Here is a 17,486-nt window from a genome sequence, read left to right on the forward strand (position 1 = left end):
GTTATTTAGAGACGGGGTTTCACCATGTTGGTCAGGCTGGTCTTGAACTCCTGACCTTGTGATCTGCCTGCCTCAGCCTCCCAAAGTGCTGGAATTACAGGTGTGAGCCACTGCACTCGGCCATCTGTGATTTCTTTGGTCACTGTTTTGTATTTCTCCTTGGAGAAACTTTTTACCTCCCTGGTTAGCTCTATTCCTAGGTATTTTATTCTTTTTGTGGCAATTATGAATGGGATTGCATTCCTGATTTGGCTCTTGGGGAGTGCTAGTGATTTCTGTATGTTGATTTTGTATCCTGAGACTTTGCTGAACTGGCTAGCCAGTTATCCCAGCACCATTTATTGATAAGGGAGTCCTTTTTCTCCATTGTTTGTTTTTGTCTGCTTTGTCAAAGATCAGATGGTTGTAGGTATGTGGCCCCATTTCTGGGCTCTCTATTCTGTTACACTGGTCTATGTACCTTATATACCTTTGTCCAAAAAAATGGACAAATGCAATGTAATTAAACTGATGAGCTTCTGCACAGCCAAAGAAACTATCAAGAGAGTAAATAGACAACCTACAGAATGGGAGAAAATTTAGCAAACCGTGTGCATCTGCCAAGTCTAACATTCAGCATCTATATGGAACTTAAACAAATTTACAAAAAAAAAAAAGTAGGCAAAATACATAAGCAGACACTTTTCAAAGAAGACAGACATGTGGCCAACAAGCATGAGAAAAAGCTAAAAATCACTGATCTTTAGAGAAATGCAAATCAAAACCACAGTGAGATACTACCTAACACTCCTCAGAATGGCTGTTATTAAAAACTCAAAAAATAACACATGTTGACAAGGTTGTGGAGAAAAAGGAAGGCTTATACACTGTTGGTGGCAGTTCAGCCATTGTAGAAAACCATGTGATGATTCCTCAAAGAACTTAAAACAGAAATACCATTTGACCTAGCAATCCCGTTACTGGGTATATACACAAAGGTATATAAGTCGCTAAAAAGACACATGCATACTTATGTTCAGTACAGCACTACTCATAATAGTATAGACAGGGAATCAATCTAAATGGCCATAAATGGTAGACTAGATAAAGAAAATTTGGTACATATACACTAGGCAATACTATGTAGCCAGAAAAATAATAAGTTGATGTCCTTTGTGGGAACATGGACAGAGCTGGAGGTCATTATCCTTAGCAAGCTAGCACAGGGACAGAAAACTAAATACCACATGTTCTCACTTATCAGTGGGAGCTAAATGGTGAGAACACATGGACTCATAAAGGGAAATAAAGGACATGGTGGCCTACCATGGGGTAGAGGGTGGGAGGAGGGAGAAGGTCAGGAAAAATAACTAGTGGGTACTAGAATTAAAACCTGGGTGATAAGATAATCTGTACAATAAACCCCCATGACATGAGTTTACCTATATAACAAACTTGTACATGTACCCCTGAACTTAAAGAAAAGTTAAAAATAAATAAGAAAGATAGGATTGCCATCAGAAAAAAATAACCTATAAATATAGTCAGGAAAATATAGATATGGGTAGGTTAATGTGACTTGAATTAAAGCACCATAATTATCTGTTGGTTTAACTCATTTGTAAACATCAATTCTATGTTAGCCTAACAATAACACACAACACTCGAACCAACTCAATTCTGTGTTTAGAATTGGAAACCAAAAAACTCATTGGAGCCAGCTGATGCATTTAGTGTGCCCCTGGGTTTCAGTGAGGAATTCTTAATATTTGGATGCCTGTAAGACTTAGGGTGAGGTTTGATTTTCATATTTTTCCACCTACCTCCCTGTTTCTCTTACAAGTTCTGACAAACTGGGAAAACTCAGAGAATGTTTTCTCAGCTAAACAAGAAGGAATACCAACTTTTAAATTCAACTTTTCATTTTGAGATAATTACAGTTTCACATACATGTATGAGAAATAACATATAGATCTCTTGAATCCTTTACCCAGTTTCCCCAGTGGTAACATCTTGCAAAACTAGAATACGGTATCAGGACCAGGATGTTGTCATGAAAATAGTCAGATCCAGAGCATTCCATTCACTACAAGCATCCTGCATGTCCTTTTAGAGCCACATCTAGTTTGCTTCCACCCCAACCTCCTCATTAACTCTTGGCAACCACTAATCTGTTCTTCATTTTTACAATTTTGTCATTCCAAGAATGGAGTCATACAGTATGTAAACATTTGAGGCTGGCTGTTTTCACTCAACATAATTTTTTTGGAGATTTATCCAGGTCGTGTTTATCAATAGTTGGCTCATTTTTATTGTTGAGGAGAATTCCTTAGTCCGGATATACTACAGTTTGTTTAAATGTTTACCTGTTGAGGGACATCTGGGTGGTTCCAGGACTGCGCTATTGCAAATAAAGTTGCTATAAACATTTGTGTAGGTTTTTGTATAAATATAAGTTTTTGTTTCTCTGAGATAACTCCCCACGATTGCAATTTCTGTGTCATGCGGTAGTTGCATGTTTAGTTTTTTGAGAAACTGCTAAACTTTTCTATTTTTGATTCTAACCAACTGTGTATGAGTGATTGTTTCTCCACTTCCCCTCCAGCACTACTTTTTAATCTTAGCCATTTGGATGGGTTTGTAGTGATCTCTCACTGTGGCTTTAAGCTCAGTTGCCCTATTGGTGAATCATGTCGAACATCTTTTCATGTGCTTATTTGCCGTCTTATGTCCTCTTTTGTTCACGTCCTATGTCCGTGTCCTAGATCACTTTTTCTTTTTACTATTGAATTTTGAGAGTTCTTTATTTATTCCAGATACTATCCTGTCAGATATATGATTTACAAATATTTTCTCCTACTCTGTATCTTGTCTTTTCATCCTCTTAACAGGGTCATTCACAGAACAAAAGTTTTTAATTTTAATGAACTCTAATGTGTCAATTTTTGCCTATATTGGTCATGCTTTTAGTGTCAAGTCTAATAACTCTACCTACTCCTATATTCTGAAGGTTTTTTCCTATAATGTTTCTCTTGAAGTTTCACATTTTACATTTTGAGTCTGCTTACGTTTTGAGTTTTTTTTTTTTTTTTTTTTGAGACAGAGTCTCGCTGTGTTGCCAGGCGCCAGGCTGGAGTGCAGTGGCACAGTCTCGGCTCACTGCAACCTCTGCCTCCCAGATTCAAGCAGTTCTCCTGCCTCAGCCTCCTAAGTAGCTGGGACTACAGATGCATACCACCATGCCCAGCTATTGTTTATATTTTTAGTAGAGACGGGGTTTCACCATGTTGGCTAGGATGGTCTTGATCTCTTGACCTCGTGATCCACCCACCTCGGCCTCCCAAAGTGCTGGGATTACAGGCCTGAGCCACCTCGCCCAACCTTGAGTTAATTTTTGTATAAGACTTAGGTCAAGGTTCGTGTGTGTGTGTGTGTGTGTGTGTGTGTGTGTGTGTGTGTCCAATTGCTTCAGCAACATTTTTTGAAAAGGCCATCTTTCCTCCATTGAATTGTTTTTATGCCTTTCTCAAGAATCAGTCAGTCTCTTCTGTCCAAATTATCCATGTGTCAATCTCTCTGCCAACACCACACGGTCTTCATTACTGTGGTTATATCATTCGTCTTCCGATAAGCTGGGCTGATTCCTCTCAGTTTAGACTTCTCTTTCGAAAGTGTTTCAGCTATTTTGGCCTTTGCATATAATTTAAAAATAATCTTGTCTATATCTGCAAACATTGAGAAAAATTGCTATCTTAACTATGTAGAGTTTTCTATTCTGTGAACCTGGTATACCTATTTATTTAGCTTTTCTTGGGTTTCTTTTGTGATCTACACACATCGTCTTATCTGTGTGTAGTTTTCAGCATACAAGTCCTATACATAAGTATTTCAGTTTTGACCAAATGTAGTAAGTACTGTGTTTTTAATTTCAGGGTCTATTACTAGTATATAGAAATACAGTGAAATTTTTTATTTTTATGAGACAGAGTTTCGCTCTTGTTGCCTGGGCTGGAGTGCAATGGTGCAATCTCGGCTCACTGCAACCTCTGCCTCCCAGGGTTCAAGTGATTCTCCTGCCTCAGCCTCCCAAGTAGCTAGGATTACAGGTGTCTGCCACCCTGACTAATTTTTTTGTATTTTTAGTAGAGATGGGGTTCACCATGTTGTCTGTTTATCTCATACCATGTGGCCTCGCTGGACTCACTTGTTAGTTCTAGGAGTTTTTTTGTAGATTGCTCGGGATTTTTCATAGATAATCATGTCATCTGTAAATCAGGAACAGTTGTATTTATTCTTTTCTGATATGTATGCCTTTTATCTCCTTCCTTTGACTTACTGCACTGGCTAGAATTTCTAATACTATGTTGATTAAGAGTGGTGAGAACTGACATTCTTACCTTGTTCTCTGTCTTAGGGGAATGTAAGGTATAATGTTAGCTTTGGAATTTTTGTAGCTGTCCTGTTATAGATGCCACCATGCTGACCCTCTATCATTATATTTGATGTACATTTCTTCTAAATAATATATAGTTGGGTCATATTTTTAATCCATTTTATTAATCTTTGTCTCTATAATAACTGATATGTTGGGGCTTAAATCTGACATTTTATTTTTTGTTTTCTGTTTGTTCTCTCTGATTCTTGTTTTTGTTTTTGTTTTCGTTTTCCTGCATTCCTATGGGTTGATTTAACATTTTTAGAACTTCATTTTGATTTATTTATAGTGTTTTTTGAGTGTATCTCTTTGTATAGCTCTTTTGCTGGTTGTTTTAGGTATTATATATACATGTGTATCTATCCACCTTTCTCTCTAGATCTTATCAGAGTGTACTGGTGTTATCATTTTACCAGTTTGAGTAAAATATAGAAATTTTACCTTCCTTTAAAATTAAACTTAAACTTCCTCTAAGCTTCTTTAATGCTCCCATTTAGAATATAATTGTTTTGGGCCAGGTGCAGTAGTTCACGCCTGTAATCCTATACTTTGGGAGACTGAGGTGGTGAATCACTTGAGGTCAGGAGTTCGAGACCAGCCTGGCCAACATGGCAAAACCCTGTCTCTACTAAAACTACAAAAATTAGCTGAGCATGGTGGTGTGTACTTGTAATCCCAGCTACTTGGGAGTCTGAGGCATGAGAATTGCTTGAACCCAGGAGGCAGAGGTTGCAGTGAGCTGAGATCATGCCACTGCACTCCAGCCTGGGCAATAGAGTGAGACTCTATCTCTAAATAAATAAATAATATAATTGTCTTAATTATTTTCTCTAAATACATTTAGAACAACATAAGGGTTATAATTTTTGCCTCCACCATCAAACATACTTTAGAACATTTTAGAGAACAAAGCAAACAAATTGTATTAGCTATATTTTTGTTTATTGTGTTCTTTCTTCTTTCCAAGGTTTTTTCTTTTCTCTTTTCCTTTCCATTTAGAGAACTTCCTTTAGAACGTTCTTTAACATTTCTTTTAGGGTCTAAAGGTGACAAATTCTGTTTTCCTTCATCAAAGAATGTCTTACTTCTCCTTTATTCCTGAAGGATATCCACACTGGATATAGGTTTCTTTTCTTTCAGAACTGGAAAAATATTGTGCTATTTCATTCTGACATGAATATCTATATATCTCCCCACTATAGGTAAGGTGTCATTATTCTCTGGAAAAATACTGTGCTATTTCATTCTGACATGAATATATATATCTCCCCACTATAGGTAAGGTGTCATTATTCTCTGGAAAAATACTGTGCTATTTCATTCTGACATATATATCTATATATCTATATATCTCCCCACTATAGGTAAGGTGTCATTATTCTCTGGAAAAATACTGTGCTATTTCATTCTGACATATATATCTATATATCTCCCCACTATAGGTAAGGCGTCATTATTCTCTGGAAAAATACTGTGCTATTTCATTCTGACATATATATCTATATATCTATATATCTCCCCACTATAGGTAAGGTGTCATTATTCTCTGGAAAAATACTGTGCTATTTCATTCTGACATATATATCTATATATCTCCCCACTATAGGTAAGGCGTCATTATTCTCTGGAAAAATACTGTGCTATTTCATTCTGACATATATATCTATATATCTATATATCTCCCCACTATAGGTAAGGTGTCATTATTCTCTGGAAAAATACTGTGCTATTTCATTCTGACATATATATCTATATATCTATATATCTCCCCACTATAGGTAAGGTGTCATTATTCTCTGGAAAAATACTGTGCTATTTCATTCTGACATATATATATATATCTATATATCTCCCCACTATAGGTAAGGCATCATTATTCTCTGGAAAAATACTGTGCTATTTCATTCTGACATATATATATCTATATGTCTCCCCACTATAGGTAAGGTGTCATTATTCTCTGGTGCTTTCAAGACTTTTTTATCCCTATATTTTCAGAAACTTAATTAGAATGTGTGTTGGTATGGATTTCTGGGATTTATCCTGCTTGGGATTCACCCAGCCTCTTGAATTTCCAGGTTTAGGTCTCTTGCCAAATTTGGGGTGTTTTCAGCCATTGTTTCTTAAAGTACTCTTTCAGCCTCACTCTTTCTCTTCCTTCTGGAATCTGGTGATGTGAATAGTAGATCTTTTGTTATAATTCTGCATGTTCCCATGATGCTGTTCTTTTTTTTTTTTTTTACACTTTGTTTTCTCTCTGTGGTTTAGGTTGGGCTGTTTCTATTGCTCTGTCTTCCAGTTCACTGAATTTTTTTTCTTCTCTCCCCTCTATTCTTCTTTGGAACCCATCCACTGAGCTTTTTTATTTGAACTGTTGTTATATTTTTTAGTTGTAAAATACCCATTTGGTTCTTCTTTACATCTTCTATATCTTTGCTGAGGCTATTTTTTTTAATTGCTTGAGTTGTGTTTGTAACTGCTCACTGAAGCATTTTTATCATGACTGCTTGAAAATTTTGTCAGAAGTTCTAACATCTCTATTATCTGAGTGTGTTAATCTATTTTATAGTGCCATAAAGGAATACCTGAGACTAGGTAATTTATAGAGAAAAGGGGTTTGTTCAGCTCATGGTTCTGCAGGCTGTACAAGCCTAGTGCCACTATCTACTTCTGGGGAGGCCTCAGGAAGCTTACAATCATGGCAGAAGGTAAACGGGGAGCCAGAACATCGCATGGCGAGAGGTGGAACGAGAGAGATAAGGGAGTGACCAGGCTGTTTTAAACAGTCAGATCTCATGTGAACTCATTACTACAAAGAAGTCATCAAACCATTCATGAGGGATATTCTCCCATAACCCAGATACCTCCCACTGTCCTGCCTGGGATTCACCCAGCTTCTTGAATCTCCAGGTTTAGGTCTCTGGCCAAATGTGGGATGTTTTCAGCCATTGTTTCTTCAAGTGCTTTTTCAGCCTCACTCCTCTTCTTCCTGGAATCTGCTGATGTGAATGGTGCATCTTTTGTTCTTTTGTTATAATTCCACATGTTCCTATGATGCTGTTCTTTTTCTTTTTCTTCAGAGTTTGTTTTCTCTCTGTGGTTTAGTTTGGGTTCCACCTTCATGTTTCAGCATGCAAGTTGGAGGAGACAAGTGTCCAAACTATATAACTGTGTCTCTTGATTTTTAAAAAATTCATTTTGAATTGTTCCAGGTTTTTGTTATGATGGGAGATTTTTAAAATTGAAACCTGAACATTTTTATATTGTGAGACTCTGGACCTTTTTAAACCTTCTATTTTAGTTGAATTTTTTTGACCCCATTCTGCCAGGGAAAGGAGTGGCATCATCTCGTTACAGCTAGGCAGAGAGAGAAGTCCAGGTTCCCCACCCAGCTTCCATTAGTACCTGAAGAGGATGATGCCATCATACTGCCAGGCGGGATGGAAGTCCAGGCATCCCATTTGGACTGCACTAACACTTCATAAGATGGGTGAGGGAGATTTATTACTGGCCAGTGGGGAGGAAAGCCCCAGCTCTTTACTTGGCACTGTCTGATGCTTTCCTGGCACGGGTGTTGGAGCCTCTCATTACAGTGCTTACCAGGGTGGAAGCCTATGCTCCCCACCCGCCTTTGCTGGTGTGAGGAGGGTACGGGTCAAGGTTTTTTCTGTGGCATTTGGCTACAGCAAAGTGGTTATTCTCTAAACGATTTTTGGCTCTCTAGGCTGCTGTTTTCCTGATCCTTTGGCAAGAGAGGTTATGCTTTCATTGGGGTGCTTTATGTTTTGGTTTTTTTTGTTTCATTTTGTTTTGGTCTGTGCTCACTGACATTTCCAGGTTATTAGACTCTTCAGCTGCTAGGAAGACTCTCAGCAGCTGAGATATATGAGGCAGAAAGAAAACCTAGGAGACTCACCACCAGTTATTCTTTTAATCCTCAAGTCCCTAAATACTCCACCTTTACTCTACCTTTCAGCGTCTTCTTGTGTTTGTTTTATAGATGATGTCCACGGTTATTAGTTGTACTTAACAGAAGGAATAGAGAAAAATATATCAATTCTATCCTTGTTAGAAGCAGGGAACATCAGACATACTGATTTTCTCAATCTGTGTAGGCTCTCCATAAGCCACAATGCAGAGCTCTCTAGGAAAAGATGAATTGGAGAGTGGGGTCTGGAGCCAAGGCAGAAGTAGAATCTCCTCCATTCCAGATCTAGGACTTTGAAGGCACACACTCTAGTATGTGTGCAAAGCACATAAAGTTAACAATTTAGATGAAGTACACCAATTCCTCAAATCCTATAAACTATCAAAACTCACTGAAGATGAAATCGAGAACTTGAATAGTTCTTACAACTATTGTTAGAAGTTGAATTCAAAGTTAAAAAGCTTCTGAAAAAAGAAATCTTCAGACCCAGATGATAGTAAATTCTACTAAACAGTTAAAGAAGAAATAACACCAATTTTACACAAGCTCTTCCAGAAATAGAGGAGGAGGAAACTTGTCAACTCATTTTATGAGGCCTAATCCAAAACCAGACAAGAACAAACTATAGACTGATTCAGATGCAAAAACCTTAAAGTATTAGCAAATAAAATCTAGTGGTATGTAAAAATAATCATACAAAATAATCAAGTAGGGTTTATCCCACAAATGCAAGCCTGACTTATATCTATAAATCGATAATTTAAAATAAATTATAATCTGCCAAACTAACAGCAAAACTTGCATGAACATTAAAAAATCACATGGTCATATCAATTGATGCTTTGGCATTTGACAAAATTCAGCATCTGTTTATGATAGGAACTCTCAGCAAACTGGGAATACAAAGGAATTTACTCAACTTTATAGAGAGTATTTTTAAAAGTCTAACCTCATAATTATAAAAGATTGAATGGTTTCCCCCCAAAACTGAGAATGAGGCAGGAATGTTCTCCCCCACTATTCCAATTCATGATCATAGGAGAATTCCTAGCCAGTGCAGTAAAACACGAGAAAAAAAGTGCATGTAGTTGAGGGAAAAAAAGAAGTAAAACTGACACTGCTTGTAGATGACAATGTGACTGTATAGAAAATCCTAAGGAACCTGTCAAATAAAACAACCATCCCAGAACTACTAAGTGCGTTTAGCAAAGTCACAGATACAAGACCAATACATGACCATTTTATTTCTATATACAAGCAGTGAACACTTGGGAACTGAAAGTTTTAAAATACTATTTACAAGTGTTTTTTTTAAGTGCTACTCTATCAAAACATGTACAATATCCACATGCTAAAAAGTAGAAAACAGTGATAAAATAAATCAAAGAAGACCTAAGTAAATACATGGACTAGACAACTAACAGATTAAGTCCTCAGATTGATCTGCAGACCTAAGGCAGTTCCAATCACAGTCCCAAAAGGGCCTTTTCGTAAAGACAGGCTGATCCTAAAATTTATATGGAAATACAAAAAAACGAAAGTAGCCTAAACAACTTGCAAAAGAAGAAACCTGGATGAATCACACTACCCAGTGTTAAGACTTACTCTATGCTGCAGTAATCAGTGAGCAAAAGGAAAGCAGGTAGACCCTTGGAGCAGAGGGAGTCCAGAAATAGATTCATAGAAATATAGGCCAATTGATTTTTTGCATAGATGCAAAGGCAGTTCAATGGAGAAAAGTTTCATCTTTACAGTAAATGATGTTGCAACAATTGGACATGGATAAGCAAAAGAATGATCCTTGACCTAAACCACACACCTCACACACAGTTTTAACTTTAAATGGATCATAGATCTAAATGTAAAAGGCAGAACTGTAAACTTTTAGAAGAAAACATAGTGGAAAAGTCATTTTCTGGGATTAGGCAAAATGTTTCTAAACATGCACCGAAAGCAAGACCCATATAAGAAAGAATTGACAAATTCCTCATATGGCAAATGACTAGTGTCCTGAATACATAAAGGACTTTCTAAATCAAGTAGTAAGAAAACAACCCAATTAAAAAATGGACAAGACTTTAACAGACATGTTACCAAAGAGGTAATGATATTAGAGAGGAGGTAGAGATGACAAATCAGTACATTGAAGGAGATCAGCAGCAGTAGCCATTAGGGAAATGGAAATTAACACCATGATATCTCTGCACACTGTTAAAATGACTGAAATAAAATACAATACCAAGTGCTGATGGTTTGAGGAGCAACTGGAACTCTCATACCTGCTAATAGGAATGCAAAATGTACAACCACTCTGGAAAACTGAAAGCTTCTTAATAAACATTTACCACTGACCCAACAATTCCACCCCAGTATCTGCTTTAAAAAGTGAAAGCATGCCACACAAAAACCCATATACAAATGCACAGAAGCTCTATTAATAATAAAAAAAACTGACAACAACTGAAACGTCCTTCAACAGGCAAATGGATAAACAAACTGTAGTACACACTTACCATAGAACACTACTCAGCAATAAAAAGGAATGAACAGTCGATACACAGAACAATTTGGAAGAAACTCAAAGGCATTAAATTGAATGAAAGAAGCTAGTCTCGAAATGATACATGCCGTATGATTCTATTTATATCAAATTCTAGAAAAGGCAAAACTATCGCAGTGGAGAAACTACAATGGTTGCCAGAGGTTTGGAGTGGGAGGAGGGTGTGACTAAACAGGGGCAGCCCCAGGGAGTTCTGTGGGAGATGGAGCTGTTCTGTGTTCAGTCCAATCTATACACGTATTGTCACTGAACTGTCCACCAAAGAAAAGGTCATTTTTAATAAATAAATAACAATACAACAAATAGCTGCTGAACTGTGCCCACACTGAAATTGTGCTGAGAATTTTCTAGTTTACCTGTAAGCAGCTTCACTACCGTACATTTAACCAAGTTTCCATGACAGCAGGCAGTTAGCATTCAGGAGGGCCCATGAGTGATTTGGCAGTAAGACAGTTGCTCAGGTCAGCCATCTTTACCTTAGACATTAAGATATCCAAAATAAATGATTTTTCTGGGAAAATAAAATGTCTTTCTAAAATCTTTCCATTTTAACATTAGCATTCCACAAGTATGTGGCTAGGCTGGTGTATATCAAATGAATTAACTCTTCCATTTAAAAATACATTGAGTAAAGCTTGTGAACAATCTCTGGCTTAGAGTGTTTTCACCAAACTAGAAGACTGTGTTACATGTGAACATCAGATACCAGCTTAGTTCCTCCTTCCTTTTGCTGCCTTTGCTCCCCTGTAGGAGACTGTGGCTCACTGGATTGCTGAAAGCCGAATTGCCATTGAGAAGATCCGCTTGTTGACTCTAAAAGCTGCTCACAACATAGACACTCTGGGCAGTGCTGGCGCTAGGAAGGAGGTGAGGCTACCCTCTCCCCTCCAACCACCAACTGCTGAGCCTTCTCCATTTCTCTCAACCCGCTGGACATTTCAGTTTTCATGGCATCTTGATGGTACTCAGAATATTGGAAGCCCCCATGTGATATTTGAGTTATAGATTATAAATGCCTGTCACTTGTTGTCTCCTAGCAAGTGCTTTAGGGAATGATTTTCAGGATGCAGCATTCTTAAGATAGAGCAACAGTGGAATGGGGGAAATCATAGGCTTTATACAGACCTGGAATCGCACCCACTCTGCCACTTTCTGCTAGCCTTGTGATCATGGGCAAAGTACTTAACCTTTCTGCCTAAGGCCTAGGGTTCTTGTGAAGAGTAATGAAGATGATGTATGTAGAATATGCATAAAGTGAGTCACAGTGACTCTCCCCTGTATCCCAGCCACTCAGGAGGCAAAAGTGGGAGAATTGTTTGAGGGCAGGGATTTGAGACCAGCCTGGGCAACATAGTGAGACCCTGTCTCTTAAAACAAATTAGCCAACATGGTAGATGTCTGCAGTCAGGGAGACTGAGGCAGGAGGATCTCTTGAGCCCAGGATTCTGAGGCAGCAGTAGTGAGCTGCAATCATGCCTCTGAACAGCCAGCCACTGCACTCCAGTCTGGGCGACAGAGTGAGAGCCTGTCTCAAAAAGCAAAACAAAAAAGAATGCACAGCATGATGCTGCTACACAGACAATGTTTCATAAAAGAGACCTCTCATCCTCTGCTTTCTTATGTTTCTGTCTTACATGAAATAAAGACATAATCATTTAATTCTAAAAGCCCATAAAACTGCTAACAGAAAACTAATTAGTGGCACAAAGACCCTTGGACTATTTTTATGATCCCTAAGGTGATAAATGTGATTTATCAGCTGCCTGAAATCCTTTTGGAAACAAGGCAAGTTATAAATAAATGAATGAAATGTAACTTGGAAGAGGTGTCTTTCCAGAGGGTCTGTATTGACTGAAATACGGCCATTAACTGCGCTGCTGCAGGATCTCTTTGTTGGCTTTCATTAAATATCCTGTTTTAGTGGTCAATTGGCTGTGGGAAAGTTCCCTTGTTTCATTCCCCAGTTTTGCCACATTGTGTATAGTCTAAGAAAGAAGCATTCTTTTCATATCTTGCTTATGTAGATTGCAATGATCAAAGTGGCTGCCCCACGGGCTGTCTGCAAAATCATTGACTGGGCCATCCAGGTGTGCGGAGGTGCTGGTGTTTCCCAGGATTACCCTCTGGCCAACATGTGAGTAGATGTTATTTAAGAATCATCTACATTGTATAGGCATGGAGGTAAAAGAAAATAATACTAACTTATTTTCAGTGTAATTGAAGGCTAAATGAGGTGATATACACACTTTAATATAGAGCTCAATATCAAGAAATAGTTGTTGTTATTACAATAATCATTTTATTCCATTATGTTAATTTTTACAGTGAGGGGACCCACTGAGGATTCCAGGGCTGTAGATACAGCATGGAGGTTTGCTGAATTTATTGCAGGACATGTCAGCAACTATCTAATATCTAGATTCTGATTACTGGGAGGCAGGAAGGAACATTCTCCATTCCCCATCTGTCCATTTCCACACATAACTACAGTGTCACCTTCTGTATCACACTAGAGATAGAGCCTCATCCTTCATCAGTGCTTAACCTTAAGAAAGAACTAAATATGTATATTATAGCATTCACTGCCTGTTCTAAGTTCTAGCAACTTCTAGAAAACCGTAGCAAACCAAGAATGAGATGAACTCCACTGTACTTTGCCGTTTAACGTTCCCAAGTTGGGAACATTTAAGATGGCATTTCAGAAGCCCTTTAGCTTATTTTCCTTGTACTCTTTTTCTTATCCTGACCTTGGTGGGATTTAAGAATTAATACAGTCTTGGTTTACAATCAGAGTGACTGGTGTCAAAGCATCATGTTCCTCTTCCGTAACTCCCTATGATCCCTGCTTCTTTTTTTTTTTTTGAGACGGAGTTTCGCTCTTGTTACCCAGGCTGGAGTGCAATGGCGTGATCTCGGCTCAATGCAACCTCCGCCTCCTGGGTTCAGGCAATTCTCCTGCCTCAGCCTCCTGAGTAGCTGGGATTACAGGCACGCACCACTGTGCCCAGCTAATTTTTTGTATTTTTAGTAGAGACGGGGTTTCATGATTCCTGCTTCTTTTGCTTTTTCAGGTATGCTGTAACCCGAGCCTTGCGTATAGCAGATGGACCTGACGAAGTTCACCTTTCAGCAATTGCAACAATGGAGCTGCAGGACCAAGCCCAAGAGCTGACAGCCAGGATGTAAGGAGAGCGGCACCGCCACATCCCACGGCAGAAGCTCTCCTTTACACAAACTGCCCTGGCTCCAACATTTGAATCTCATATTTTTGCAGCAGTTTGAGCACAGGGTTAATTATTCGTGTGTGGTAAAGATGTTAGCATCTATTTTGATTGGTGGGTTTTATTATTTCAAGGGTTAAGTTTAATAAGAAATACTGTAGCTGTTGTCATTCAATCTAATGCCTTCTTGAGGCCAGGAGTTCGGGCAGGACCAGCCTGGGCAACATAGCGAGACCCCCATCTCTATGAAAAATTTTAAAATTAGCCAAGTGTGGTGGCACATGCTTGTAGTCCTAGCTACTTGGGAGGCTGAGGCAGAAGGATTGCTTGAGCCTAGGAGTTTGAGGTTACAGTGTGCTGTGATCATGACATAGTACTCCAGCCTGGGTGACCGGGGGAGACTCTGCTTCTAAAAATAAAAACAAATAAAAAATACATTTGTTCTTAGGGTGGGGTGGAGGTATGGAGCAGGAATTTGACCTGGACTCTGATCCTGGTGTGTTTTGTGGGCCTTTTTAACATTTGCCACCGAGACTTAATCTCACTGTACCTCACTTTACTTTTCATGTATTGCTGTTAATATTTTAATCTTAGAGGATCCTGACCTACTGAGGGTTTGCCATGTAGAAGCACCTTGAAATTCGTGGAACCACAATAAAGTACTTTATAAAATGTACCCTTATTTAAAGTGGATAAATTTTATAACTCAAACTATTTAACCTTTTGATTAATTTTAAAAGTTGTGATTTAGAAGACAGGATTGTTTTTTGACATTTAGAATTAAAGGCTATGTCTGGTCCTTATAATTTGGTAATTTGTTTCTCTGTGTCAGGAAAGCTGGCTGAATTGCTTGCTGGTTTGTTTTAGTTAATCTATCGTAGTGTATCTGGCCATCCCTAAGCGAGTCACTCCTGACTGTAGTCAGATAACATCTGGTTATAAAGAATGGCAAGGTTTGTTTTGAAATGGAAAAACGTCTCCAAACGATAAAGTGAGATCAATTTCAGGGTCAGTGCCCAGTCCTGGTGAGTGAATGGGCCAACGGTAAACGCCTCAGCCTTGTGGCCATTTCTAAGGCTCTGTCTCCTTAGGCTGTCACTGGGAGTCACTAAGCAGCCGTTCATCTGGGACAGTCTACCAGGTTTGCCATGTGTTCAAAACCACATGGTTTTAAAGTGAGAAACTGCCCTTTCTGATAACCAGATGGCAGGGATGAGGGGAGGGGAGAGAGCTCACCAGTCAGAGCTCTGTGGTGAAGAATGCTCCAAGAATGCCAAGTGGTCAGCGACAGAGGAGGAGGGGCCTTGAGACTGCTGGATAGGGAAGACACCACGAGGCTCCAAACAGAAAGGTCTCGGTCTTTATCCAGCAAAACATTTAGGATGTGTAGGGGGTAGCTATGATTGTCCAGGGGAAGAGCCAGCTGAGGGTCTCTGGTAATTGACCCTCTCACCTATAAGAACATGCAACAGAAGGTTCAGCGGGTTATGGAGGACTGATTTGCTCGTCAACCTGTGGTTATTGATAAAGCCTTCTTCAGGATGGGTCCTCATCACCCCAGTGGTTTCCATACAGCTGTGCTTCACTTAGATGTCATGGGCATGCACACATTTTGTCTAAGAGAAACAAAGTAGGTGAAAAGCAATTTAGATACTTTCGTGGATACATTGGGCATGGCTTGCCTAAAACTGCTTTTCTCCTTGATCCTGAATTAAGCCACAACAGCGCTGGGGAAGTTCAGAAGGAAGGTATTTTTTACTCAGGCTTTCTAAGGGCTTTAAATGTGTACAGTTCTTCAGTAGAGGATATTATACAGTGCAATGTATTTATGAAAATGTCTGCTATGAAAAATGTCCTATTTCAGTCAAGCCAGGAAGCCCCGCTTGGCTCTTCTCTTTCTCCGACACTTGATGATCCCTCCCCAAGAAGCAGAGGAAAAGGGAGGCCTCCTGTTGACAGGCTGGTGTTTGTCTGTCACATGTCTTTCTCCACCGTTTCTTTTGCCTGAATGACTTCAGTGGTCTCTTAGCTGGAGTTCTAATCTAGTCTCACAGCAGCCAGGATGACCTTCTCAAATGCTGCAGTGGCTTCCATCTCACTTCATAAATTCAGAGTCCTTGCTTTGGCTGATGAGGTTCCCTCTGAGCTTGTCCTCTGACACCTCTCTGATCTCATCCCCCGGATCACTCACTCCAGCACGGCCTCCTGGCTGCTGTTCCAACATGAGAGCACAGCCAGGCCTCTCGGCCGTGGTTCAGATTGTTTTCTCTGCCTGAAAGGATTTGCGCTGAGATTTTCCAGATGCCTGGGTCAAAAGGCACATTATTAAAATGTCCTTTCTTGACCATTGCTTGAAACCAGTACCATGGCTGGGCACGGTGGCTCATGCTGTAATCCTGGTACGTTAGGAGGCCAAGGCGAGCAGATCACCTGAGGTTAGGAGTTTGAGACCAGCCTGGCCAACATGGTGAAACCTCATCTCTACTAAAAATACAAAGGCGCCAGGCATGGTGGTGGGCCCCTGTAATCCCAGCTGCTCAGGAGGCTGACACAGTAGAATCGCTTGAACCCAGGAAGCAGAGGGTGCAGTGAGCCAAGATCGTGCCACTGCACTCCAGCATGGGCAACAGTACAAGATCCCGGCTCAAAAAAAAAAAAAAGACAGAGAGAAAAGAAACTAGCACCACATGGGTTGGTATTCTCCACCTGCCTATCTTTCTTTTTCCACAGCACTTATCACCTGACATATTTCATATGTTTATTTATGGTCTGTCTTCTCACTCAAGTGCAAGACCCACTGTTCCCTGCTCTGTTCACTTCCCTCACTTTTGTGTGTGTGTGTACTGGTGTCTCCTTGGTCCCTGGAAGCATGACTTACATCCAGTAGCCACTCAGAAAGAGTATGAATGAATGGTTGAGTGTGCGTGGATGCGCTCCTGATCCCTGGTTTGCAGAACAGCAAGTGGTGAGTGGGCAAAGCATTCATGTATAGGTCTGCAAACAACAGAGCCAAAGCCTGAGCCCCAGCCGGACAACACAGAGGCTGGACAACAGACCCCGAGGGGGTTATGGGAAGCTGGAGAAAACATAAGCCTGAGAAAGGACATCAGTGTCCTGGCAGTGGGGGCACACAGCAGATTGGGCAAGTCAGTTGATGGAATAGGTGTTTAATGAGCATTCAACAGTCTAGAGAAATATGCATTTCGTTTTTCTCTCCTGATGTCTAATCTAGTCTAATCAGCTGGAGGGCTGTGATCAGCTCTAGGTACAGAGGGAAGTCAGGATGCCTAAAAGAAACAAAAACACTTCTGGTGATTGTTGGAATTTTCCAGTTTCCCTAATTAGCAGGATTCTGGGAAGTGT

General features: G+C 39.7%; 1 protein-coding gene across 1 annotated transcript in view; it reads left to right on the forward strand.

The window, feature by feature from the left end:
• The window catches only part of ACAD11 (acyl-CoA dehydrogenase family member 11), a 122,284-nt gene extending 107,358 nt beyond the window's left edge, over positions 1-14,926 (forward strand). Inside the window, exons 18-20 of the mRNA XM_035278302.3 lie at positions 11,653-11,769; positions 12,927-13,036; positions 13,974-14,926. Of these exons, the coding sequence (XP_035134193.2) occupies positions 11,653-11,769; positions 12,927-13,036; positions 13,974-14,088 (342 nt within the window). The 3' untranslated portion in view covers positions 14,089-14,926. The remainder of the gene's footprint in view (positions 1-11,652; positions 11,770-12,926; positions 13,037-13,973) is intronic.
• Positions 14,927-17,486: the final 2,560 nt, after the last annotated feature.

The sequence above is a fragment of the Callithrix jacchus genome, chromosome 17 (genome assembly GCF_049354715.1).
Source record: "Callithrix jacchus isolate 240 chromosome 17, calJac240_pri, whole genome shotgun sequence".
Lineage (NCBI taxonomy): Eukaryota > Metazoa > Chordata > Mammalia > Primates > Cebidae > Callithrix > Callithrix jacchus.